Raw genomic sequence first — 27,439 nt, forward strand, 5'->3', positions numbered from 1 at the left:
TGTGCCAAATAGTTGCTCCAAATAATTATAATCATCATCTTTCCACAACATCTAGTTCTGATACAACTGCTCTTTTTAGGTCCTGTCCAGTCCGCCTAACCTACTTAAATGCTAAGTGTTTAGTCGCGTTTAGGTTTAGTTTGACTTTTTGTATTGTAAATTATTGTTATGTACATTTAGACATACAGTTTGGAAAACAGTTGAAAGTTGAGTTCAGTTTTAAAGTATATGGTCTGTAGCCCAAATTCGTTGTACAAAAGCAGAAATTAAACATTTATTAAAATATAACAAAAGTTTGTTGTGTCACACATCGGAATTCTCAGGGCGACATCTCAATTAAGATGTTCAGTGCGATCCATGGCCAGGGCGAAAACTAAAAATAGAAATTGAAAGAGTAATCGAGAAAAAAGCGAAATGAAAACGAAAAAACAACAACGCAACTTTAACTAATATTTTTATTTTGTTTTTCTCGTTTCACTTGCCTATATATATATATAGGTATATATATATATATATATATATATATATTTAATGGTACATATACATATGTAATTTATACGCTAAGCTAAATATCTTGTTTAACAATAAATGTATAGCTGCTTGGCTCTTACGTACCGCTTCACTTCACTTGCCCTCTCTTCTCTTTTCTTTGCTTCTCTTCCCATCTCTTTACTATGTATATTTCATTTTATTACTCATTCTTATTATTAATCATAACGAAAATAAAGTGCAGCTTCTTTGCCGTAAGGAACAGAAATTAAAAAAGAACATAAAGAATTCAATTCTAATTCAAAAGAAAAAACATAAACATAATAAGGAAATTCAAATAAAAATTTCACAAAATGATCAGCGTAATAATAATAATAACTAATAATAATAATGTGTAATATTTAATTTGACTTAATAACAAAACTTGTTTAATTTCGAACAGATGTTGTTGATGTTTCGAGAATTCTTGTGGAGCCAACCAACTCGAAGAGCTTTACAAATTCCAAATTTTGCAATACAAAATAAGTATAAATATAGTACAAGCCACGCCCACAATAATGTTTTTGTTTGGCAGCAGTCTTTCTTGGCCAGTGTCGGGTCGTTTTCGGTCATTTCAGTTGGAGTTACATTTGCTTTTTGGTTGAGATTTCTAACATAATTAAAACGCATTCAATTAAACACACCAAAGCAAGACCATAGTTATTAATTATAATACATTTTATCATTTTTGTTTTAGATAGCAGCGATAGCAGCGCAATTGTTGAGAGAAGAACTGAAAAGATTTCTAATAAGAATGGGAGATACGATAAATCTGGAGATTCTCTGCTGCTGTTGTCTTGCCTTAGCGATCGGACTAAAAGAATTCTGCCAAAATTAACGCATCACATAATATTCTAATAGTTTAACGAGGGTCACAGTCCAGTTATAGAGTTATTCGTCATTTGTCCATTGTCCTTTGTTCTCTGTCGTTGTGTTCAATTATTGCTTCTTCGGTACTCTTTTTTCTTATTACTTTTATTAAAGACTATTTTTAATGGCACAAAATATACAGCATTGTTAATATTTACTGATTTGTTTTTTGTTGTCGCTGCTGCTGTTGTTGTTGTTCTTGTTTCTGATGCTGTTGTTGTTGCTTCACTTTATAGTTCTTAACTAGGGCTATATGCTAAGTTGCTGTACGCTCCTTTTTTTATCTCTGCGGAAGATAACAATATTCTCACACTTCCCCCTCTGCTATCCCCTTTCAGTCTCCTCTGCTGCTGCCCAACAACTCTCTCTCTATCATTGTCTTCGGTCCTTTGCTCCTTCTATGCTCTGTGTTCTCGTTTCTGTTCTTTCTTCACTTCTTCACTTCATCACTTCTCTTTCTTTTTTTTTATGTTTTTCTTTTGTCATCTACATTATGTTCCACTAGATTAGGTTGCTATTTATATTTATCTTAGGTATGTCGTTATGTTTATGTAGTTTTCTTTTTATCATTTTCTTTTGTTTTTGTTGTTGCTTTTGTATAAGCGTCCTTGCGTTGAGCACTGTGCGGTAAATTTACCGCGGACGCGATCCTTTGTAGTTCGGATTTGGATGACGACTTGGATGACGTGGAGGTGCTGTAAGTGGAAAAGAGATTTAAATAATTAGTAAGTTGTATATAAAATAATTTAATTTACATATAAAAAATAGTTAATATTAAATATTGGAATTCCTTTCTTAAGAATCGTTATACAGGCATATATTCAATTTATTCAAATTGTAATTAAGCTGCAAATTCTATAAATTAATTTTTTTGAATTAAACAAAATTCTTAATTTAAAAATGTATCTTGTACAACAATTGGCTTAGTTTATACAATTATGAAATTTTCTATAGATTTGCAGATACAATTGCGATAAGATATTGGGATTTATTTATCATGCAGTTTTCCGTTCCTAGCTCTTACCTTGTATCATCATTGCGGCGGGATACATGCCGGTAACCTGAGCCATCTGTGGTCGAATATCACTCGAGGGCGAACGTCGACTGTTGGGCAAGGGCTGTTATCAAAGAAGCGGAACAATTCATTAATTTTCATTTCAGAAGAGCTTTAATATATATATTGCTTACATGCGCAAAGTATGTTTGGCCATACTTGATGTAAACACCGGAAGCGCCATTGGGATTGTAGCCACCCAAGGCGGCGACGCCACTGAGCATCGCTGCAGCCTGTTGGCCGCCAGCTCCGGCTGCTGCTGCTGCCGCCGCCGCTGCCGCTGCCCCGGCATTGTGATGCAGCTGGGCTGGAATGTGCGAGGCGCGCGGTCCGGCACCGTTGCCGCCGCCGCCGCCGCCAGCATTGCTGCCACCGCTTAGATAGAGCGATGGTGGCGATGTGTTCACAGCGGCTCCCGTTGAATGATCCACCACAATGTACTGTGTGCCCATGCCAGTTGCATGCGCAGTGGCATTTGGCGTATTGGCGGCACTGTTGTTGTTGCTGCTGCCACCGCCACCTGCAATACTGTTGGGTGAGTTGTTGCTGCTCTCGTGGCTGCTGTTGCCACCGTTGCCGTTGCCATTGCCAGATCCATTGGCGCTCGGCGAGTTGCGCTGCGAGACGCTGCGTCGAAAGTCCGCATTGATGGACTTCTGGCTACGGAAACTGGCGGCGCCGGCATTCAGACGCACCGGAGGCTTTGCCTCATAGCCGCCAGTGGCAGCTGGACTGCTCGATGTGGCATAGCTCGGCGGCGGTCCACTTATCAGCGGCATCTGTGCGGGCTTCATGTCACGCTTGCCCAGCGTGCCTGGCGGCGGCCCGCGATGACCAGCATGATGATAGCTTGAGGACGTCGAGTGTCCACCAGGTCCGCCCAGACTGATGCTGCTGGGCGAGGCGCGCGGCGTTGGCTCATTGTTGGAATTGAGTAGTGGCGTCTTGGCTCCTGTGGGCATTCCTCCCATTGGCACCGAGTGCCGTGGATTGTAGCCCCCGGGATGGTATGGCTTGCGACCTGGAGCAGGTGCACCCATACCACCGCCACCACCACCGCTGACATTATTGCGCTTCTCATAGGGCGTGGCATAGCCGCCCTCGTTGCTGCTCTGGCTGTGATAGTAGTGCGGTGTGGAGCTGTTGCTGTGATAACCACCACCACCAGCTCCCGTTGCGATGCCGCCGCTGCTGTTGCCGCTGCCGCCATTGGGCGCCGGTGGTGTGCTAAACAACGGTGCCTGGCGTCCCGGTGCCGCTGGCGTACTTGGCGCTGACTGTGAGGCAGATGCATCCATTGAACCGCTGCCAGCCGAATAGAAGGGAGTGGCTGTAATCAATGCATGATGTGGTGCCGAATGCGGTGCCGGCGGTGGCTGCTGGTGCTGTTGCTGCAACACCGCATTATGCGGTCCCGCCTGTTGGCCACCCGCCTGTCCCGCCGCATACGGAAAGATGTTGGTCGGAATCAACGCTGTGGTATGCTGGGCGGGCAGCGCATAGACATGAGCACCTGCAGCAGCTGCCGCAGCAGCGGCAGCGGCATTGAGATCAGAGTTTGCCCCCGCACCGCCATGTGCCAGTGTCAGCGTGGGCAGCGCATGATATGTCGTTGTGCTGGCACCGGGCGTGGTTATGATCTGCGCCGATCCAGCACCCGGATGATGTGCCGCTGCGGCGTGTCCAGTCGCCGTTGCCTGATAGCTGGGATTGTAATGGATTGAGCCACCGCCAGGTGTGCGCTTCACGCGTGCACCACCCAAATAGCCACCGCTGGAGCTGCTGCTGACAATGTGTCCATTGCTTGTCTGCTGGCCGCCAGCTACCGTTGGCGGTCCAGCCGCTGAGGCAGTTGCGAGATTCAGCTGGGCTGCAGCCTGTGCCTGAGCCTGAGCCTGGGCCTGTGCCTGCGATGAAGCTGGACCATTGGGTGGCTGGGCAGACGCTGCTGTGGCCACCATGGGCGCCGTAGCGACCGCCTGTTGCGGTACATAGTAGGGTATGGGATAATAATGATACGGATAACTGATCGGATACGTGGCCATCGGCAGTTGTTGCAACTGGGCACCAGCTGGCTCACTGGAGTAAATCAGTGGCGTCTGATAGATGGGCGCACCGTTGGGCGCTGCGGCAGCAAATTGTGCCGCCGGATAGGTGGCGGTCGCCATGGGCATCACAGCGGTGGCTGGACCAGCCGGCGTCTGGTATATAGCCTGGGCGGGTATAAGGCCCTCACGCTGCTGCTGGGCCGGATCGAAGACAGGTATCATGTAGGTGCCAGGCAGCTCGCCACCATCCTGTGAGGCAAACAATGTTTGCGTCGGTTGACTGCTGCTCGTCAGCTGGAAGATTGGCTGCGATGCGGCGCTGCTAACCGTGGGCTGTGGATACGCCGCATATACCATGCCCTGGGGCACAGCATAGATGCTGCCATCGGGCTGCAAATGGGAAAAGTATATTATAAGCGGGGACTTAAAAATTTATAAATTTAGTGATGCCAACTGAATGCCTTAAAAACAGGACAAATCGAATAGAGTGCAAAAAAGAGAGGTCGAAGTTTTAATGTCTTCCGACAGCTATTTGATATTGTATTCGGATTTTATGATTTTATTATTTACAATATACAATCTGCAATATTTTTTATAGATATTTTAAGAAGATTTTTATACTAAATCTTTATATTCGACTGACAGCTATAAGATAAGTGCTCAGATTTTGGCCAAATTCGGTAAGAATGTAAGACAATATCAAATTCACAGACTGTGTAAGTCTGTCTCAAGAAACAACAAAGTTTTTCATACTAAAGGTTGAATTTTGAGCAAACGTTTCAATGACAGATCTATCCCAAAAAAAAAAAGACGAAGTCGGCAACACTGAATGAATGAATTAATACTTACTCCTTGCTGATATGTGGTAGTGCAGTATGGCGTAGCGCTGTTGGGCGTGGCTGTGGTATGGAACACGGTGGAACCATCGGGTGCCTGATAGCTTTGCGTATAAGTCCAGGTGGTTGTCTTCGGCTCCTCGACAGCTACCTGAGCTTGGCTCTGACTGGCGGGCTTCACATCGCACTGACTGTATGGCGTGGTGCTCGGTGACAGCGACTGTGCATCACAATTCAAGGGAGCCGACGCCACTGGCAGCGGCGTTTGACTTGTGGGCATTTCAGCAGAAGCTACAGTGCTGCTGCTGCTGCTGCTGGCTGCAACAACGACAACTTCCTGTTCCGGTTCCTGCTGCAATTGCTGTTGTTGCTGCTGTTGTTGTTGTTGCTGGGCAACTGCTTCCATCTCTTTGTCGCCGGCACAACAGGCAGGTATGTTGGGACTGGTTGCCTGATTCTTATACTTTTGCACCTCAATGCGATCATAGTTCTTGGTTGAGGTCGAAGTTGTAATGCTCAGACAGCCCGTGGCACTGGACAAGCTATCACATTCATTTCCCTTGCCGTCGAGTGAAGGCTGCTGCTGCTGTTGTTGTTGCTGCTGCTGTTGCTGAGTGTCAACTGTGTAGTTGTCATAGCCATCGGAGCACTCCATGCCCGGTGATTGTACCTCCTCGGCATAGCTCTCCGTTGAGCTGCAGGACAATTCATTGCTGTAAATCTGCTGAGGTGGTTGCTGATGATGTTGTTGCTGTTGTTGCTGCTGTTGTTGCTGCACCACCTGTTGCTGCTGTTGTGGCTGATGTGGCGACGATTTGCGATAGGATGCATAGGTGCCGCTCGATTGATAGTTGCCACCACCTCCACCTGCACCGCCTCCATTGTTGCCCGCTTGATGTTGCAGCGCCTGATTGGGCGGCAAGTTGGACGGGTCGTAGTGGTAAATGGAGCTGCAAAAAGGAGAGCACAAGTTTAATATACTTCACTCTCAATATTGCTGTGTGGCATGCAACGTTCAAGTTGAGAGAGAGAACGCGCATATTGGACTGTGTGTGTATGTGTTAAGTAAAAGGAAAGTACAGTTGTCAGGGTTGCATTACAAAAAAAGTGCGCAGTGAGGACGACGGCAGCGACAGACATTTCTGTGTTTTCACAAGAAAATCATTTACAATTTTCTCATTTTCTTTTATATTCTAAAATATTTTTTGTGGCAATTTTTAATGAAAAAACAACAACAACAAATGCTTTTGATACACGAAAATACAATGCAATTAGAACAAACAACAATTAGACGACAACACTGGCAGACGACACACTTATATAACTGGCAGAGTTGCAGAGAAACAACCAACTAAGGGCAGCAGGCGAACGATCAAAAAAATATAAAAAAAATATGAAGAAAAATGGCGAGGGAAATAGAGAGAGAGTGACGAGCGAGGTGAGAGCAAGAGCGACAGAGCTTTAGCTTTGGTGAGTGTTTTTGTTTTGATTTTTTTTTTTTTTTGTGGGGTGGACGATGTACAGGTGAGATCGAGCGTGAGAGAGAGCAAGAGGCGAGCGAGTTGAACTGAGAGAGAGAAAGAGAGAGAGGCTGAGCACAGTTATTCGTATCATAATTATGTTTCATCGATTTTAGGCAGATAATTTACAAAAACAACATCAACAAGTTGAAAAAGTAGCACATCGTAATGGCATTAAAAGTGTATATATAATAATGCAAAAAAAAACAAATTAATACAATTCTTTATAGAAAACTTTCAAAAATGCTTGGTTATATTGTTAATAAAAATCTCTATAATAGGGCATATTTATATATCATTTAAAAAATAGAAAGAAAAGCTCACTTCGGCAATCCGAAGATTTTATTAGTCTTGCGGAATTAGAAAAATTTTATGCAATATGAACCAGAGAGTAATAAGCTATGTATTGAAATATATTTAGTTAAGATTGAAGTAAATATGAAATACATATGTTGTTAATATTGAATTTAATATGGAATTCATGTATCTAAAAAAGCTAAACTCAGACAGACATACTTGACAAAATCTAAAATTATTTTTATATTGTTAAGTTTTATATTATTATATAAAAACAAAACTCTGTAATTTTTAAAAAATTGAATTGTTTCATACAAATTGTTTAGCAAATGCTTATAGAGAGCTATCAAGTTTAATTTTTAAATGCCAGAACTTATAATCTGTTATGTATTTCTATAATTTTGAAAAATATAATTCTTTAATTCAACTTATGAAAAAAACATTTCAGAATTTCTTTCGTATTTTTCTATGTTGCTTAATTTTTTTCTTTCAAATTATCAACTTTTGATTTAACCAAACACTTTTGAAGTTTTCCAATAAAATTATAAACATCGAATATTTCGCGTTCTTTATACACCGAGAATTAGTAAGAATTTATAAAAAGAATGAGAGCAAAACGAAATTAAAGCATTGCGAAAATATTTTTTTTGGAGTATAACATAATGTACTCCAATAATTTTGGTGAAGATTGATTGATTGATTTTAAAAATGTTCTTTTGATTTGAATTTGTTTGGTTTTTGGTGTGTTTTGGTTTTTGTAAATTACCCGTCTGGATTGAGAATTGGTTGGAGGGTTTGCGGATCAATGAGGACGCTGCCAATTGGCACACTCGAAATGTCTGTGACGGCCCAAACGAGTCCCGAAGCTGATGCCGACTCTGACGCGTTGTTGGACGTAGTTGTTGTTGTTAATGGTGTAGCTGACTGCTGCAGATAGGAGGCCATTCCCCGGTTGGAACTAGAAGACTGGACCTGCACCGGCGGCTGGCTGAACTCCGGCGTCTGCCTGTCGCTGCCGTAACCCGTAGGCGATGGCGTAACGGAATCGGAGCGCACGGATTGTGTGCGTGTCTTGTAGCTGGATTGGTAAATGTTGTTGTTGTTGTTGTTGTTGGTGGTGGTTGTGGTGGTTTGTTGATTGGTTTGGGTAGCATACAAAAATGGTTTTTGGCAATTTTAACAACAGTTTCAAAATTGGTTAAGATAGATTGATAGAGAGAAAGATCGAACGAATTGGGTATGGAATGTTGGGTACAAATAAAAAAAAAAAAAATTATACTATTGGAAGCCACTCACCCGCTGCTCGAGGGCGACAGGCGCCAGGGAGTGCTGGTGCTGCCAGTCGAATCCTGTTTGGCAAAGCCACCGCGTCCGCTCTTGCTCGAATTGGTTGAATCACCGCGCGGCAACGAAGAACCACCAGGTCCTCCAGCACTCGGCGGTCCACCATAGTTGCCAAAGTTGTGGGATTTTGGCACCGCACCGCCAGAGCGCATGCCACCACCATCGCGTGACTCCGTGGACTTAAAATGAAATGAAATTAGTAAACATCTCATACTTTTCAAATATAAAATATCTTCTACTTACATTCTGCATCTGCAGCATTTTGCCATTGGGTCGTTTGGGTCTTGGCAGCTGTTGTTGTTGTTGCTGCTGCTGCTGCTGCTGCTGTTCGACAGCATTGTGCCAACCTCCATTACCCCCACCGCCACCATAGCACTCATCATTGGTCATCTCTCCACCGTAGCCATCCTGTTGCGATGTGCGATTGAAGATGCGACTGCGCGCTCGATCATAATCCTCTTCACGCTCCTCAAAGCTCTTGGCCTTACGGTCGAGCATAACACGCTCTGGGCAAAGATATGGCGACTGACGCACCTCATCGAAGCTGTGCGTATCCCGCTTCAGAATTGACTTGCGTGCATCGTCACGATGGTCGCCACGTACCAGAGACTTGAAGCGAATCTGTAAAGGAAATGGAATTATTATTTGATGACTAAACTTCTTTGATTCATACAATAACTTACCTCTGGTATGCGAGTGCCCTTGGTAACAGCAACAATGACGCATTGCTGCGTCTCCGAGTCCACATTGTGATCCATACCAAAGAACGCAGCCGTGCGATGTATGAGCATGCGATTGTACGAGGAAGCTGGCGGAAATCGATACTCACAGCCACGACTAGCAAATGGGCAATAAAAACGATATGTGCATATATTAGATATAGTTATAATAGAATCTAAAACTTTTTTTATAGCCTAACAAAAGTTATTGCAATGCAGTCAAGATATGCCGCAGGTATAACAGGAGAGGTTAGCGATCCCCCATAGTAAATCAAATAAATCTCAGAGGTTGAGCAGAACTTCTCTTGCTCTATTGACAAAAGCATTTCCTTAAAATGGAATTAAATTATGTTTAATGAGTATTAATGAGACTCTAGAGTCTAGAACATAAAATTTTGTCTTTTTATTTAGTTTTGATTTTATAGAGATCAAACAACGAATATCAATATAATAATTCACAGCCAATTAGATCTATTTTGCCACAGTTATTAAAGTTGAACATAAGTAAAAACCCGTTAAGAGAACAACTATTCAAGTACTTCAAAGACTCACCTCTTATCCTGTACGAATTCCATCAAATCCTTTTCGATTTTTAACAATATATTACGATCCTTGGGATTCTTGTTAAGCGTATCGCGAAAGAAGGTTAACAGATCTGTGCCACCAAAGTCCGTGTACTGTTCGCTTGAGTTCTCTGATTGACGAAAGACTAGAATCAATAAATTGAGCCATGAGTCTGGCATGGACCACATTCCTGTCCACAACTTACCGCGCGATATGAAGCCCGATGTGTTGTTGCTTGAATTGTTCGAGTTGCCCAATGTTTGAGAATTGTTGCCACAGTGACTAACACTAGCGGCACCACCACCACCACCATTGCCGCCATTGCCGCCATTATTGCCAGCACCACCATCAATGCTGCCCGATGAGCTGCCAGTTAGGTTCTTCAAACGTGGCTTGGAACCCTTTGAATTGGTATTGGCACGATGCTTCTTGCCACCGCCACCGCCTCCGACACCACCAGCTCCACGCTCATAATGATACTGCTCCTCCTCGTGGTTGCTGTTGCTGAGATTGCTATTCTGGCTGGACATTTCATGGCGCTCGTGACGATCATGACGCTCCGCTGCCTTATAATTCATGCCCGAGTTGTAGAGCAGAGCACCAGAGTTGTTGTTGTTATTATTGGGGTTCGAGTTGTTGTTGTGATGCTTGTCCAGTCCGTTAGCTTTTAAATCCACCACATACTTTTTGCCATTGTTGTTGTTATTGTTATTGTTGCTGCTGCTGCTGTTGTTGTTGTATTCAATGCCAGAGCTGCCGCTGCTGTTGGTGCGATTATGTTGACCAGCTCCAGATTTCTTGGGAGGCGACAACTTGGGAAACTCTGCCTCGTCTCGCAGTGGCACATTCAGTGGTGATTGTTGCTGCTGCTGTTGCTGTTGCTGGTGGTGTTGCTGTTGCTGACTAGTAACAATCACAGCAGGAGTCTCCATGAGCGGCGAATTGCCGCGTCCAGTTGATTGTGCTTTGCTATTGGTATTTGTATTGCTATTATTATTATTTAGTATGGCATTGCTGTTGTTGTTATTGTTAGTATTATTGTTGTGCTCATGGGCATCGCTGGGGTGTTGCTGCTGCTGCTGCTGTTGCTGCTGCTCGGAGGCGACTCGAGGCGTTGGCGTGTGTGGAGGCGATGTTGACTCGCGCATGGCATGACTGCGTGTAAGATGTTTGCCCTTCATGTTGCCCTGTTCAGGTGGAAGGAAAGTAACGAGAGTGAAAGCAATTAGTTTCGAATTAGCTGCCACTAATTTAATGCCAAAGTTGACAGCCAAAAGGCAGTCAGAACGCAGACGAAAGGCGGCTAAAAGCCAAACCAACTCAACCGATGACGTTGCCCGTGATGCAATTGTTGGCTCATTAAAATGTAAAACAAATGCCAGCCCGGGCAACGTTAACGATCCACACACATGTTCTAGAGAGTGGGAAACATCACCAACAACAGCGTAAAACGTTATTATATTCTTAAAATACCCTGCAACCATTGAAAGAGAGTGTTTCGACCTGAACTTAGCTATGATAACCTTTTAAAATACACAAAAACTCAGCTTCTCAATTTTAAATAATAATTTTTCGTGGTAGTTAATTTGCAGACTTCAAAACATTAAACATATATTAAACAATTCTTATTAGTAGCTATTTTAAAAAAATTTACAGAGCAAAAACATGAACATGAACGAAAAGTGCTCCTACATCTTCCACATTTAAAAATTACACTCAGTTACAAGTTAAATATTTTTTAGAGGGTATAACCTAGTCGTACACTCTTTTTACTCTCAATCGTAGTTGTTGTTGTTGTCACTTCTGCCGTGCCAGTCACATAAATCGTTTCATAGCCTTTTGCCTGCCTTTTGACATTTCAACAACACCGAAGGACAACGCAACCAATTGAGTTAGTCAGTCACTTCGTCATTCAGTCAGTCGGTCAATTGGGCAATCGGTTAATCAAGGAGTCAGTCAGTCTGTTGGCTGCCTTATCAGATAGTCTGTCCCAAATTACTGGGTTTTCCATTGCGTTATTAGCTAACCTTCATTGATTTTTTTCCTCAACAAAGTTAGGGCACATCATTAATCAGTCACTTTTGGTTTGCTTATGAGACAGCAACTACTTAAACTTCCCTCTGCTTCCCTGCCTGTCCACTTCAACGCATCCTCAACTTGAAAATGATGTGGCATTGTGACGTTGCAAGAAAGTAAAAGCAATATACGCTAAACTCAAATGTCAAACTCAAAGGCATTTGGCGAACTCTGAGCAAACCATTTTTTTTCTTGCCACTTTGTTGGTTTGTACAGTGAATACTAGCATCTGAGGGTATGTAACATATATAAAATATTCTTTAAATATGCGAAATGTGGTAATTAAATTGTTAATTGGAATTGTTTTTATGGAAAAAATTTGAAAAATATATTGCATAAAGAAAATGCAAGAAAAAATAGAGCTACATATATGAATACAGATTGTAGATATTTAAATTATTTGGTTAAATTTTTTTTTTTTGTGCTTAAATATTATTCTTTTATATATAGAGTACATAAACTTTTAGATATTACTAAATAAACTATGCGGCACATGTACCTTATGTATTTTAGAATGATAATCTGTTCACAAACCGTCTTTATATATTTCCCACTTGACTTTTACTGTATATCCCAATTTCTAAGATTCCAATTTTGCATAAAATTGCCACGTGCTTTGCATATGTAAATTAACAAATTTGTTGTGATTTCAAATTGTGGCATTTCGGCTATCGAAGTGCAGACAACTTCGTGTTGGCAACTTCCGTGAACGTCATTAGTTCAGTTTGTTGGGAAAAATCAATAAATCGACCTTGGAAACTTCCCAGGTCTAATAATTTAACAATTTGCATTGCTGTGATTTCGGATTAAAGGGCAGATGTTTGTCTCAATTAAAATTTACTTAGTTACCTGCCACATGCCACATAAATAACTAAACCAATGCTAGTTGCCACCCATATGGGTCTGGCCCACATAAACCTTGAACTCCGTGGAAATTGCTAATCCCCGTCTGGGGACCTTTTTAGGGGGCAGCAATCAAAAACACGTTTTCAATGCAACTCTTTGGCATTTGCGGGTCGATTGGGAAATTCCAGCAATTGCGTTTCCAATTCGGATTCCTAGAAAACTGCAACCCAATCGGAGGACCCCCCTGAAAAGCTGACCTGACCCAGTTCATGCAGTTTTGGGCGTGTATCGTTTTGCACGGGCCATTTCCAGTTCATGGCTGCACTTATGTATCAAGAATATAGAGAGAGAATGTGACCAGAGAGAGAGAGATTATCTAGAGCACACTCTTTCGATTCGCAACTGACCTATTTATATTTATATATACATTTCGTTTTCTTCCTGAATTATGAGCTATTGTTACTTACGCGTCTATTGCCAAAACTGTTCTGTCGCCCCAAATTGGAAGCGGAAGACGTGTCCTCGTTGCTGATGTTAATGTTGTTGTTGTTGTTGTTGTTGTTGTTATTGTTATTGTTGTTGCTGCTGGCTGCTGTTTGTGTTGTTATTGTTGTCACTGTTGTTGCCGTTGTGGCTGTTGATGACGTCACTGATGATGCTGTTGCAGTTGTAGTTGTTGCTGCTGTTGCTGTTGCTGCTACTGCTGCTCCTGTTGCTGGTGACGTCGAACTGTTATTTGAGGCAACGGCGGCGACAACAACAACGGCGGCGGCCGCAGTGGAGGTGGCTGAGGCGGAGGCTAAGTTGGTTGGAATATTTGTAGCAAGGGCTACTTGAGATTTTGTGGAACTCATAATCACAGTTTATGTAAAATGTACTGCAAGTAAACATAAAATAAACAAATTATTTAATTTTATAAATTAAATAGCATTTTATCTTCAGAAATTCTCTGTCTGAAACTTAGCAATAAATATAAGCATTTTTTTTGTTGTTTTCATGTCAACTAACGTTTATGAAATAAACTTGTACTAAATCAAATTATTTAGTTAATTTCATTTCAATTTCTTTTGAAGAAATTAAAAAGAATTCATAGTATGACAAATTTTATATCTTTTCTTTTATTATATCTTTACCTTTGCGAGTGATTAAAACTATTGCATTTTTTCTGTCGCTCCAACTTCTTGTTGTTTTGCTGTAGTTTCTTGTCTTTTTGGTAGTTTATTTCATAAGAATCTTTGCATACGATTTGAGTTTGATTTATGTACGTATGTATTCTGGTATTTTTGGGCTTGTTTTTTGGTTTTTGTTAGATTAAAATCATATATTGTCAAAAATATGCCGGCAGTGCAGTTAATAGAATATTAAAAAATCACTACGCCTTTTTTTTAGCTGCTACTCCACGGGAATTTGTTTTTCGGATTTTTGGTTTTATTCTTGTGCGACTTAATTTAGTTGTATTTTTATTAATTTGCTTATAGAGACAAGGCTAAGTTAAGTTTAATTAAGATTTATATGGGTGTATATAGTATAGGTATATAGTTATTATTGTTGTTTGTTTTATACTTTTTTTTTAAAAATTATGCGAAATGAAAAAACGTAGAGTCGAAAACACAATTAGCTAAGATTTTAGCTCTTGTTGTAGTTTGTAGTTTGTTGTTGTTTATTATTATTGTTGCTTGTAATTGCATTAAAACTTTTATAACGTTGTTTATCACATTTACACCATATCACCGAGAATCACAAACTGCCTTTAGGTTTATATATTTTTGGTCTCTGCACCTGCGATAGTTTCTCAATTATTAAGTATTATTATTAAGTACGGCTTATAGCTTACAGCTAACTTTGTATTACTACTTTTTTGTTTTTAATTTATGTATAGTTGTATACTTAAAAAATATTTAAGTTAAAGCTTTTCTTATGGTTGTGATTCTTCACTTCTTCCTCGTTTGCTTCTGCCTCAGTTGTTTTGTTATTTCTTATAATTTTTAGCTTATTTTCACGTTCTTCACTTTCTGTTGTCTATGGATTTCAGGTTATGTGAGAATTTCTTTGATTTGTTGTTTGTGGCACACATTTTGCTGCAAGTTAAGGAACTATAGTTAAGTCAAGGGATTCAAAGCATTCCAGAGAGAGAGCGAACAAACGAACGAGCGAAAACGAACTTTTCTGTGTGTTTCTGTGTGTTGGCAACACATCCACACACACGCACACACACACACACACACACACACTCAGGAATGTGACCTTGTTTACGATTTATTTTGATATTCAAAACTGCACGAGCTTTTAACGAGATATGAGAGCAGAGTAATTGAAATGCGTGTGTCTCTGCCCCAGGATACGAATTAAACTTTGCCGCATAGTCGAAGGGATGCTTTTAACACAATCGAAACTCTCTCAAATCGTGTGTTCGACCAGTTGTTGTTGTTGTTATTGTTATTGTGGTGCTGCTTCCTTCTTTTGCAAGTTCCTTGTTCACTTTTCGACATAATTATGTTCATTTTTGATTGCTACAAGTTTTATTTTTCGCATAGTTTAGGTAGCAAATATTTCAAGGGTCTCAAAGGGGTTGTTGAACGATAAGATACATATCTATCTTAAGAAATAATGGAGTCATTTTAGCTACTTTATAAAAAGGACACATCAAAATGAATAGAAAAATGTTTCATTCATTATTTCAAACTTAAGATTAGAATCTTTTAAAACTCAAGCTTACTTTTAGGTTAATTTAACTATTTTAAGCCTAATTAATTGATTTTCGTTATTGCCTACTTAGAGTTCTTTTTCCACACATTTTTTGCTAAACTTTCTTAGATTTTCCTCGTTCATTTTTCGGTAAAAATGTTAATATATTTCCCTATTTTACCCTCTATTTTTTCATATTATAAAGAAAAATAAATCGAAATGTTTACGTGTTTGCACAGGGCATTTAGAAGAAATAGATATAGAGACGATAAGAAAACAAACAAGCAGCAAAATTGCATGGACACTTAAAAGTGAAAACAAACGGGCGGAAAAAAAGCGAAATATGAACAAGTCACAACACAAATACATACATCGATGATATCCATTCACAGTATTTTTCTGGCAACCCTTTCCCATCCCCACCCCCATCCAAGTACAAGCAAGTCATGCCACTTTTGATACATATTTTCGTGCTCGTATTTGTGTGTTTGGGAAATACCCGCGAAATATGCGAAAGAAAAAGAATAATAAAAACCATCAGATTTGGAGAAACAAAAGAGAATGTGAGGGCGAGAGAGAGTGAGAGAGAGAGTAAGATGCGGGCACAGGTGACAAATGGATGACGTAGTCGCCCGTATTAAGAAACACGCATACGACGTGTGGCACACGACCAAGGAAATGTAAAGACGCCAAAACCGAACAAAGAACGTGTCAAAGGCAAAGTTCGCGAAAACGAGAAGAAAAGAAAAGAAATTTAGCACAAGCAATTGCATTTAAACGATTTGTCAAGAAGCAAGAAAGTTTGCTCAAATGCATGTGCTTCTTCTCAATGTTACCAAGCTCCCAGCTCACAGTTTCCTATTTCCTATTTCCCCTTAACCCCAATCCCTTCTCTTGTGTGCCTCAACTTGTCAGTTGACTGTTTACAGCAGCTGTCGCCGTCTTCAGTACTCAAAAAGCTCCCACGCTGTACTCGAAAATGTGTTGCGGTTGGCGTTGCAGGAGAGCGTGTGCTTTAAAGCGCTTGCGCTTGCGTGGGAGAGAACAGCAGAAAGAGAGAGAGAGAGAGAGAGCTGTAGAGAGCGTGCAGTTTAAAGCTGAGATGCATTGTTAATGAGATTGAAGAGAAAACTTTAATGTAATTTCTACAGTTTGTTTATGCTAACAATAAAAACAACTACGCCATTTGCCAGGGCTAAACATTTGCCTAAACTTTTACAGGGCTTCCTACGCCATCAAATTACAAGAGCAACAAACAAACAACTGCACGGCCAAAAAGCGACGCTGCCTCGACTGTGGGGCGAAGAGACGAGTCGACACTACGACGACGACGACGACGACGACGACGACGACGACAACACGACAACACGACACGACAACGACCGACAATGCGAAACTGAAAAACGAAACGAAAAGCAACGAAACGAATGTGGACACTCTCTGTGTATCTAAGTGTATATGTGTGTGTGTGTTTGTTGTGTGAAAAACGTGTGTCGTTGTGTATGTATAATACACCAAAAAGGCAATGCGAAAAAAAGGCAACGAAAAAAACTTTAAAAGCCAAATGAAAATTCCGCTAGCATTTTTCACGATACGAAAAAAATATAACACAAAAATTCCGTATTTTCCTTTGCGTTTATCTTATTCATTACACATTTTTCATTGGTTTCTTTTTGTATTATTTGATTTGATCACATTATATTTATACACTGCGCCGGGCTGCTTCCTTTTCCTGCATACTTATATGCCTAAATACATACGTATGCAGTGTATATACCATGTACTATATGTATGTACATAGGTATCTGTTCTTATCGCACACACACACACACACACACATTTTATTTATTGCTACGCGCGTGCCATTTTCAGATTTTTTTATTTTTTTTTTTTTGTGCGTTTACATGTATTTTGTGTATTTTTGTATTTTTTGGTATTTATTTCAGTTTGATCAGCGCAAAATTAATTCATTTTCTCTTGCCTTCGCCCGTTTGCTTCATTGTGAAAATGTATTTTTAAGCTGCTGCTTCTGCTCCTCTGCTGCTGCTGCTTCTACTACTGTTTCTACTGCTGCTTTTGCTGCTGCTGCTGCTGCTTTTGCTGCTGCTGCTGATGACAATGACAACGTTGACGACGGCTGCGACGAATAGTGCGACGGCGACGAGCACTGCGCTCCGCTGGCAGACATTATGGGAACACGACCGAATGGATACTGGGCCACCGCATGCGAAAAGGCCGACCGAAAAGCATCGCCTGCTGGGGCACTCTCTCTCACTCTCTCCCTCTGCCTCTCTCTCTCTCTCTGCTCTATTTGTGCTTTGCTTTGGCAAAAAAAAAAAAACATATAGGGTGGCAAGGTGAGCGTGTAAGAGAGCATCGAGTCAGAAGTCTGAGTGCGTAAAAGCTTTGCGGAAAACAGGTTAAAGCATAATGTGCCCCCGCGACCCGCTAACTCTCACTCTCTCTCTCTCTCTCTCTCTCTGTGTCTTTCTATCTCTCCCCTATTATAGTTCCTGTCTCTCTCGCTATCACGCTATCTCTCTTTTTACTTTAGTGTATTATGCCCCAGAGCCAAAATGCGCACAATTTACTTTTTGGGGTGGCATTTCATCGTGGCATCGTTGTTGTCCTTTCTGGTGCGTGTGTTGCTGCTGCAATTGTCCTCTTTGTTGTTGCTGCTGGGCATCATCTTTGCCTATCTACACTTCGCTTTGGCTTCCAAGCAGGCCACGACAAGACCTTGGAGTAGCCTCTATCTATATACCACTGCATGTGTTAATGTATTTGTGTGCGTGTGTATGTGTGTGCGTGCCAAACAGGAATGTTTACGACAAAAGTTTGTTGCCTGCAATCAAAATACTTGACTATTTCCCAGCTTTACCTGGTTACCAATGGCGTTTCAAATCGAATGTTAATAAAGATAAAACAACTAAGAGTCTTAAATGCTTAATAACAGCTTAAATTGACCATTAAGTTAGTAACAAAGATCAAATTAAACAGTAAAAAATCAAAAATGTATAATATACTATGTAGTCAATACGTTTGAGATTAATTTATGACGCATCAACCTCGCGTAGCACTCTACTTAATAAAATTCTACCCAAATATGTTATTGTTTATAACAAAATGTAAATATAAATTTAATTAATTTGAAAAAAGAAAAGATTGTAAATATTAAAGCTACTATATTGTAACAAATTTGCATTTAACAGCTTAGCTCATAAAGCTGTATAGTTAGCTCTCCACATTCTGAATTATATGTTATTCGGATACTAATCAATCAGTAAATTTATTAAATGTTTTTTATTAATTCTCAGATTTTAATCAACATTTAATTACCTTTCGTGAAGCATAATAAAGTTGTTAACTGAAGATTGTTAGTCAAGAAATCACTGACTTAATAAAAGTTTCTTCTATAATGAAATAATTAAAACTTAATTTCAGAATCGTTTTATACTGAAGGACATGAAATCTTTGCTTATCAGGAATACTCCTCTTATATAAAATTAGAGTGTTCTTGCCCATAAATTTTCACAACTTTTTTAAATTCATTTTCCACTAAGAATAAGCAAATTAATTCAATTAAATATTTTTGAAATTTATTTCCCACTAAGTATAAGCAAATTAATTCAATTAAATATGTTTTACAAAAACAATATATTTCAGGCACTTCCAACGTTAAAAGTTTAACTTTAAAGCTCTCAAAGTGCAGTGAGGTGCACAAATTTGATTAAAACTATCGCTTCATATTTGCGAAAAATAGTTGTGTCAATACTTTTAGCAAAAAGTTGGTGAAATTCAATTATAAACGGGCAATCTCAATGGAATATTGTGTATGTATGTAGGTCTATATGAATGTATTTGTAGATATTGCAATGCGCATCGCTGTCAATTATGAATCCCAAATTGCATTTAGTCTTGATGGGATTGGGTTATTTGAGTTTTCATTCAATTGATGGCATTTCATCAGTCGTGCAAAGTGGGCAATAAAAAAGCTTTTAGGATATAAAAACTGTTAAAGTGAAGGGGGCAATTTTGACAGAGGAGATAGCTGACATACAGTCAAGCGACAGAAGTCAAATCAACTGCAATCAACTGGAGAAAAATGTTCGTGCTCGCATATGACAACCATAAAAAGTATGTGGCATGATTTGGGATATTAAAGGATATGCAGTGTCCTAGATTCCTTAAAAAAATAGATTCTTTGCTGCAGCCTCAAAGTATGCAACAGAAATTGTCAAAGAATTAAGCTGCGAGAATATTTTCAACGATTAGCTTCATTTACTTCCACATGCATCAATTATAATAAACAATGCAACCAGGGCAAAGGGGGTAGCGGGGTTGGGGATGTGAAGTGCGTTTGAAAATGCGTCGTAGTAAATAATTTATGCACAGGCGGAACAATGGAAACGAAACGAAGACAACGACGATGACGACGCGTCGCGACGTCACTTGAAGCATCAGCTTAGACTCGTGCTCTTATTGTTTACTTTGAGCGAACGACCAAGAGAGAGAGTTAGAGAGAGAGAGAAAGAGCGTAATGAGAGAGATGACAAACTTTGAACGACTGTTGCTCGGCTCTCGGGTTGTGTTAACGGTAACGTAATTGCATATAGAATGTGAATGTCGTGAGTGTCGCGCCTTGTTGCAATTACGACATCTTATTTGGGTCAGCGTTGACAGAGACACATCTACACATACATATACAAATTATATACCCAGAAGAGAGCGTGTGCTGAGAAACAGAGAGCGGCAGTCAGAGAGAGACAGAGAGAGAGAGAGAGCGTGAGTGAGTTGACAAGTGCCTGTCGCACGTGTGAGCTTAAAAGCGCAACGCGTTTCGAGGCCAAGTGCCAGGCGAGGATGAGAGCAAGGATGCGCTGCGTCTGTCACTTCCGCTGCCGCTGCCGTCGTTGCCGTCGCTGCTGTTGCTGCAATCGGCGCTGCAGTGGGTGGCTTATAGCCACGAGTGGGCGTGGCCCAGTCAAAGTTAATAGGCATGCTCAACAAAAAAAAATAGCTAAGCTCTGAAATCAGCTTCAATTGTTGGCTTAAACGGATCCTAGAACCACAACTAATCTCATCTAATTAGGCGACAAATGCCAAACGACATGTTAATGTTCCTTGTCTCATTTCTACTCCCACTCCTTGTCATGTTTGGCTTTTGCTTTTCCTTTTATGACGCAATTAAAATGCTAAATGTTTTACGACATCGCCTGGGGCACTTTAATTAATTCGTCGGCCGTGAAAGGTGTCAACAAGGACAACAACACTTCTGTTGTTTGTTTCTTTCACTTTACCGCTTGACCCAGACAAGCAACACGACACACGACACACACAACACCCAACAGACAACAGACAAGCGGCAAGAGAAGCATTCATTTAAAGCGTTGCGCGTGTTCAGGCTGAAAGGCCAAACCCCCCGCAGAATCTATACACCCTCTACCTCCGTCAACCTTCGTAGCCAGCTAGATTATGCAGCTTATATGAGACACAAGCGCGTGGCGCTCTTCATCCTGGCAAAGGCTGCCAGCCAGGCTGGCTAGTAATCATGTTGTCTTGTTTTTTAGCTGACACAAGGAGAAATACTCGTCGTAGGCCACAAGGAGCGCGTGCTGGGTACTCTCATGCTCTCAAATAGCATAAGAAAACGCCAGCTAAGCACATCGAGTGTGGACGGCACTAGATGACTCAAAGATGTCCTGCAATGATTGCAAGACCAGGCCAACTTAAAGAGAATTCCCAGAATTTAGAAGAAGCAAGTCAAGCCAAAGGTTGTTGATATGCAATAAAGCAGATATTTGATTACAATTTTAAGCAAAGTTATCCTTTTGCTAAATATTGATTATATTTTAGCACGAATAACACTGCAAACTGACTGAAGACACGCGGTAGCTATTCTACAAAATGTGGATTACAATTACTGAAGAGAGCTTGGTATTATAATTTCAAAGCAGTAGTTTTTTACATAGATTTCGAAAATTAGTTAACAATAATAAAGTTTGTTTTCAGAAAATCAATTTTGCAATAGTAAATTCATTTTAAGCTTTAACATATTTATTAATGCATGGAATACTTCGTACTCAAAATTTAATTTAAAAATAACTTATATTTAATTTCAAAAGACCTCATGTATAATTTAACAATTTAACCGACACTTTTGGGCTGTTGAAGATATTTTAGAATATGATAGAAACACATGTCAACTTGTACATTTAACAATTGTGCATTTAATATTATCAAATAAGTTAAATGTTTTACTTTTGTTCTATTTCAGCCAGTCAAAAAATGTCTTGGAAAACTCAAGTATTTCAATTACCGCAGGTAGGAAAATTCTTGTTGCATACACAACGGGGCACATGAGGCAACTTTTATTGCTATGTTGTCTGGGGGGATGCTTTTAACTGTCCCTCCTCCCGCTCCTATTCATGCCTCAGGCAGCACCTGTGGGAGTTATGAATTATGCAAAAAAAAAAAAAGGGCAGCAGCTGTCTTTTTACCTTGCGTCGACATTGTCTGGGGGCCTGTCAAAATAGAATATGTTGCAAAGTGTATTGCGCCTTGAGAACTCAGCCAAAAAGTCTTATCACAGATTCATTACGTTTATATAAATATATTATAGAATAAATACAATGTATTAAAGTGTACCAAATAGTATAAAACGGCGTGAAAAAACCCATAAATTAATTTTCACAAATTCTCAACATTCTGCGTGTGCACATGAAGAAAAAAAAAAAAAGCAAGCAGAAAGAGAAAAATGTTTTTCTATTCTTTGGTGCAGTAAAAATTACATATTTTGTAAACAGAAAAACGAAAAATGGGCGAACGAAGCGAATCCAAGCGAAACAACAACTGACTAACAACAACAACAACAACTATTGTATAAAGAATAACATTTGAGATGACGACGACAATTCGTTTATAGCATCATCTCAACAGTCGACAACTACAACTGCAACTGCAACTGCAACTGCAACTGTGCAACAAACAGAGACGTGCAACGCGTGCTGTCTGTTTTAGTTAGATTTTAGTGTAAATATCGGTTTATTTGTATATACAAACGTAAGTATGTATGTATGTATGTCTAGGCATATAGCATAGATATGCATGGTCTAGCAACAAGTAATGCCCGGGTTTTGTTGGGCCTGTAAAAACAACAATAACAACAACGACAACGACGACATGATCGCGACGCAATGAATGCAAACTGACGGCCCCCGGTCGTCGGCTCGGTTGTATTCACAAAATAGATTTTCAATAAAAACCCACTCGAAAAACGCCAACAATGGCGTACCAACAAAACGCATCGAACAGAAATCATTCCGAATCTATTTTCGAAACCCAAACAAAAACATTTCTCAATACACTTTGCTAAGTTCATATATTGCAACTCTATAATATTTGCAAATCCCATGGCAACTAATTTTCTTTTTTTTTTGACAGCAGAAAAAATTTTTCAAAGACAGCATTCAAAATGGACCTTATAAAGTTGGATACAGAAAAAAAAAACTACCATAAGACTTAAAAATGTTTAAAACAGTTAAGAATTACAAAAATAAGGGGATAAAATGTTAAAAATACTAAAAAAAAATGGGTAAATTAAGTTAAGTATTACTTTTAGAATTAAGGGACTTTCCCCTGTTTTATTCATGGTTTATTTTACCTCAAACGATTGTTTCATTATTGAAATCAAAGGACATTTTGAATCACGAGAGTCTATATTTTGGTATATTAAAAGTCGTTCATAGAACATCAAAATTAGAAACAAATTTTTTTTTTAGTTCAACCTTTTTTTGCAGGGTATTTATTTATTTTATTTTTTTTTTTGTGTTAAATATCCTATACTTTTAAGTCAAAGTCTTTAGTAATTTTCAAAAAATATGTTAATCTTAGTTGTGTAAAAAGTTTGAACACATTTTTTTTACATTTTTTAAATTTTTAAGTCTTACTTTTGATAACATTTTGTGGTTTAGTGGGGCTTGTAATGTTTTCAAATGTACCGCGAGGTTCGTATGTGGATGAGCACATATCCAGGGACTACGGCAAGGAGGTGCTGCTCGCCAATTGGCAGGAGAGGCGCCTGGGCAGCGAGGAGACAAACGATTGTATAGTGCCAGGACTACAGAGGGTGAATAGATGTGAGCGACATTTGAGTGAAGTGCAGGACAACTATTATGAGCCATGGACGGTGGAGGAGACGGGAGATGGGACGCGTCAATATCTAGATGGACGCAACGAGGCGCTGCACAATCTGATGACTAACCGACAGGTGCAAGTGCGTTTCCCATTGGCGCCAGATATGATGGAGAATTGTACGACCACTTATAAGATCATGTATGATATATTGCCAAAGGAACGGAAAAAGCAAGCAGCCGAAAATCCCGTTTGTAGTGTGCCTGGGAAACCGCAGGATTTGGATTTGATGCTCAGTTACGGCAATCGCACCACAACGGGCAAACGCTTCCAGCAGGGAGACGAGTTGCGGTTAGAGAAAATACAGAGACTACAGACAACGTATGCGGCGGATTATGATGTGATCGGACAGCGACCGTAGTTTAAAATCAGTACAGTACATGTTTAATAAATATTGCATAAAAATACATATATAAATAACTAAAATCAGCTATGGTTATATACACATTATATATATATGTATGTACATATATGTATATGTGTGTAGTTGTTTATGTACTTTTCGGTCTCGCATCAAACTCACCATTTTCAGTTCTGCTACCCATTGGCGATGCTACAACGAGCAATTTGCACACTGGCATTGCGTCGATTTCGGTGCCGTTGCGGGGTGTGCTATTGTGTGTTGTGGGTGTTAAGAGTTTGCAATGCGTTAATTGATATTTGCAGCTCTAGCTGCTTTTTTCACTCGCGGCTTTTGCTTGCTTCACGGGGATCACGAAATGTTTGTAAATTGCACAAAGAAATTTTTCTTTTACGCTTGCTGTGCAAGTGTTGCAAAATTCGACTAAATTACCAAGAAAACAGCTGGGGTTGAGCTGCATTGTTATCGATATGTCAACATCGAAATGCAATGAACTGCAACTTAACAGAATTGCTCCACACCAACTAATTACTCCACACAGTAGAAATATTTATATCGAATATCACTGCAATAGCATTTTTACACCAGAAAAAATTCTGGCAGGCCTAAACTGAATGTATAAAAGGATCGTAAAGAGAAAAAGAAGAAGTGGACATTTGTGTCCGGTAGTCGTTATGGCTTTCAGAAGAATAATAGCCGCCAGACTGTTGTTTAACAGTGCTTTAACAATGAATTTGCCAGATCGGCAACTTTTTTCTAGGAGAGGTGGCATCCCTGCGATTTAAGTCGCCGCGCGGAATCATACGTATTGTTTATTTTCAATTTGTTCAAATTATAAAACCGAGAATTGATTTAATGTTTATTACATTTATTTCGAGCTAGAACTTTTGATTTGCAAAAAAAATATCTAAAGGTTATTCGAAATAAGGCAAAACAAAGCCGGTGCCTTTAACGTGAGAGCAACAGCAGAATATTAATGTTTTCAAGTGCGCGGTGCTGAATACTTTAAATTTTTGCTTGTTAATTATAACAGGTGGTACGACGGCAGTTGCTTAGATTAAATTCATTTTGTGGAATATAACATTCAGTCCTCTGTTTTTGTTTCATATTAGAGAATTTCACAATAATTTATTTAGGATTTCGACATATTTTCATATTAGGTTGGTTGGTATATTCACTTTTTACTTAATTAGTTAATAATCTTTCTTGCTTCGCATAATTCTCTTCAGAGTCGTACTTTTGGTACCTCGGCTTTGTCACGATTCTTGTTCAATTTGATTGACTTAAACTAAACTAACTCCAATCGCTTCATCTCCTTGTACAGCTCGTAACCCATTTTGGCAGGACTTCTGGTAACAATGACTCCAGCCTTCTCCAAGGCAGCAATCTTATCGTTGGCTCCGCCCTTGCCGCCAGAGATGATGGCACCAGCGTGACCCATGCGACGACCGGGAGGTGCCGAGACGCCAGCAATGAACGACACCACAGGCTTAGCCTTGATACCCTGTAAATAAATAAGAATATTATTATATTGCTAATGATATATTTTTTATTAAGTCGTCTCTATTACCGTATTGAACTCAGTCAAGTAATCGGCGGCCTTCTCCTCGGCAACACCACCGATCTCACCAATGAGAATGATGCCCTTGGTTTCCGGATCCTTGATGAACACATCCAGGCAATCGATGAAATCTGTGCCGTTGAACGGATCACCGCCAATGCCCACGCACAGGGTCTGGCCAAGACCCACCTCGGTGGTCTGATGCACGGCCTCATAGGTCAGGGTGCCAGATCGCGAAACGACGCCGATCTTGCCTCGCTTGTGTATATGGCCGGGCATAATGCCGATTTTGCACTGCAAAAACAATCAAAACAAAATTGTCAAATATTGGATACAACTTATGAAACCAGCTTATGAGTCAGTGAGATAAGTGTACAAGCAACAGTATAGCATTGCTATGACGAACAAATTTAAATAAGGGAAATGCTACCATTGTTTAAATATCTGTTAAATTTAAATCGGTTGCCAATTTTAGCTATCTGTTATCGAAGGATGTGATTAACATAACATCAGCTGGTTAGGACACTGTAAAATACCACTGTTAACTTTACAGCGAGGCGCTGTGACAAAGACTGTTAGCTTTACAGTGATTATCAGTTCATTTAAAATATGCAAATGAATTTAAATTTTTTTCTTTTTCGACAACTGTTTTTGCAGTAAACAACTCATTTAGTTAACCATATCGAAAGTGCACTGTAGCACAACACAAATAGGGGCCATAAATAGGTCATAAAAACGGAAAATAAACAGCGACCGGCCGGTCAATCGATCCACTTGATGAACTTTGTACCTATCGCCTATCGCTTATCACTTTGCTGTTGTCTTCACGCATCACAGCTGTTAACTGATTATGTTAAGAATTATGCAAATGACAGGAACCTGTCAGAGAAATACGAACCTGTTCGGGTGCAATGATGCCGGGGCAGTTTGGTCCCACCAGGCGTGACTTGTCCTGGCTGATCAGCGCATGCTTCACCTTGACCATATCGTGCTGGGGCACGCCCTCCGTGATGCATACAATCAACGGAATTTCCGCTTCGAGCGCTTCAATAATGGCAGCAGCAGCGCCAGGTGGTGGCACATAAATGACAGTGGCATGAGGATCGGTTGCCTTTTTGGCCTCGGCAACGGATGCAAAGACGGGCAGACCCAAATGTTGAGTGCCGCCCTTTTTGGGCGAAATGCCGCCAACGAGCTTGGTGCCATACTCCAGCGCCTGCTGGCTGTGAAAGGTGCCCTGTTTGCCGGTGAAGCCCTGGCAGATGACGCGCGAGTCGCCGTTGAGCTTCAGGTTTCCACGCGTCTTGTTGTATTGCGAGCCACAGCGTACGCTGGCAGTGAAGCCATCTAACAAAATAATTAACAAATAATTGTTATGAGAATTCCCATTGTCAAAAATTTGTTTGTTTGCTTTGCTTTGGTCACATGCGAACCTTGAACATGAACAAGCCTCCACCCACTCGCTCCCCTCGCATTCTTCCTCTTCCCATACACACACACACACACACATTGCAAACTGCAGACACGTCTATTTACTGAGACTGCTTACTTAAATTTGGACCTAATAAAAATCAAATGACGTTAACTGCCACTTGTTGCCACATTCTAATTCATTCAATTGTTTTTTTTTTGTGCCCAAAAATCGTTATATAATTTGCACACACATTTCGCTCTGAGATGGTTTCGCAATAGATTTTTCACTCACCTCGCACTTTAAGCAGCGCCCTCATTGAAGCAGCCATATTTTGTGTGTGTTTGCTGTTGTTGCTTTCGCTTGTGCGAGATCTGTGCAATTAATTAATTGCCCCTGACTAAACTTGACCAGCGTTTCTGTTTAAAACGCGTTTAATTAATGCAGACCAGAGTTGCTGACTGTTGCACTGTTGCTAGCTTAGCTATTTTGTAGCTAGATCTGGCTATTTTCAGAGTTCGTTTGC

The 27,439-nt window shown here is 40.2% G+C and overlaps 3 protein-coding genes across 5 annotated transcripts; 1 reads left to right on the plus strand and 2 right to left on the minus strand.

The window, feature by feature from the left end:
* Window positions 1-648: 648 nt before the first annotated feature.
* LOC117789224 (protein encore) lies at window positions 649-24,358 on the minus strand. 3 transcript variants are annotated; one of them, XM_034628318.1, is made up of 12 exons: window positions 24,104-24,358; window positions 13,170-13,579; window positions 9,986-10,967; window positions 9,769-9,910; window positions 9,181-9,334; window positions 8,741-9,118; window positions 8,450-8,676; window positions 7,920-8,231; window positions 5,350-6,286; window positions 2,587-4,890; window positions 2,423-2,516; window positions 649-2,093 (listed from the first exon to the last, which is right to left on the minus strand). In XM_034628318.1, exons 2-12 carry the CDS (start codon window positions 13,554-13,556, stop codon window positions 2,032-2,034), a joined length of 5,979 nt encoding a protein of 1,992 aa, XP_034484209.1. In that variant the 5' UTR covers window positions 13,557-13,579; window positions 24,104-24,358; the 3' UTR covers window positions 649-2,031. The 3 variants fall into 3 exon arrangements, with proteins under 3 accessions (XP_034484209.1, XP_034484208.1, XP_034484210.1); XM_034628317.1 differs by having other exon boundaries at window positions 9,769-9,925; XM_034628319.1 differs by lacking the exon at window positions 7,920-8,231.
* LOC117789226 lies at window positions 23,309-24,006 on the plus strand. The gene has a single exon (XM_034628320.1). The coding sequence runs from the start codon at window positions 23,372-23,374 to the stop codon at window positions 23,939-23,941; it is 570 nt and encodes a 189-aa protein (XP_034484211.1). The 5' UTR covers window positions 23,309-23,371; the 3' UTR covers window positions 23,942-24,006.
* Window positions 24,359-24,792: 434 nt separating the features above from the next.
* Window positions 24,793-27,359, minus strand: LOC117787633 (succinate--CoA ligase [ADP/GDP-forming] subunit alpha, mitochondrial). The gene is made up of 4 exons (XM_034626205.1): window positions 27,208-27,359; window positions 26,401-26,849; window positions 25,512-25,796; window positions 24,793-25,445 (listed from the first exon to the last, which is right to left on the minus strand). The coding sequence occupies exons 1-4, from the start codon at window positions 27,242-27,244 to the stop codon at window positions 25,230-25,232; spliced, it is 987 nt and encodes a 328-aa protein (XP_034482096.1). The 5' UTR covers window positions 27,245-27,359; the 3' UTR covers window positions 24,793-25,229.
* Window positions 27,360-27,439: the final 80 nt, after the last annotated feature.

Source organism: Drosophila innubila (genome assembly GCF_004354385.1).
Source record: "Drosophila innubila isolate TH190305 chromosome 3L unlocalized genomic scaffold, UK_Dinn_1.0 0_D_3L, whole genome shotgun sequence".
NCBI classification, from domain to species: domain Eukaryota; kingdom Metazoa; phylum Arthropoda; class Insecta; order Diptera; family Drosophilidae; genus Drosophila; species Drosophila innubila.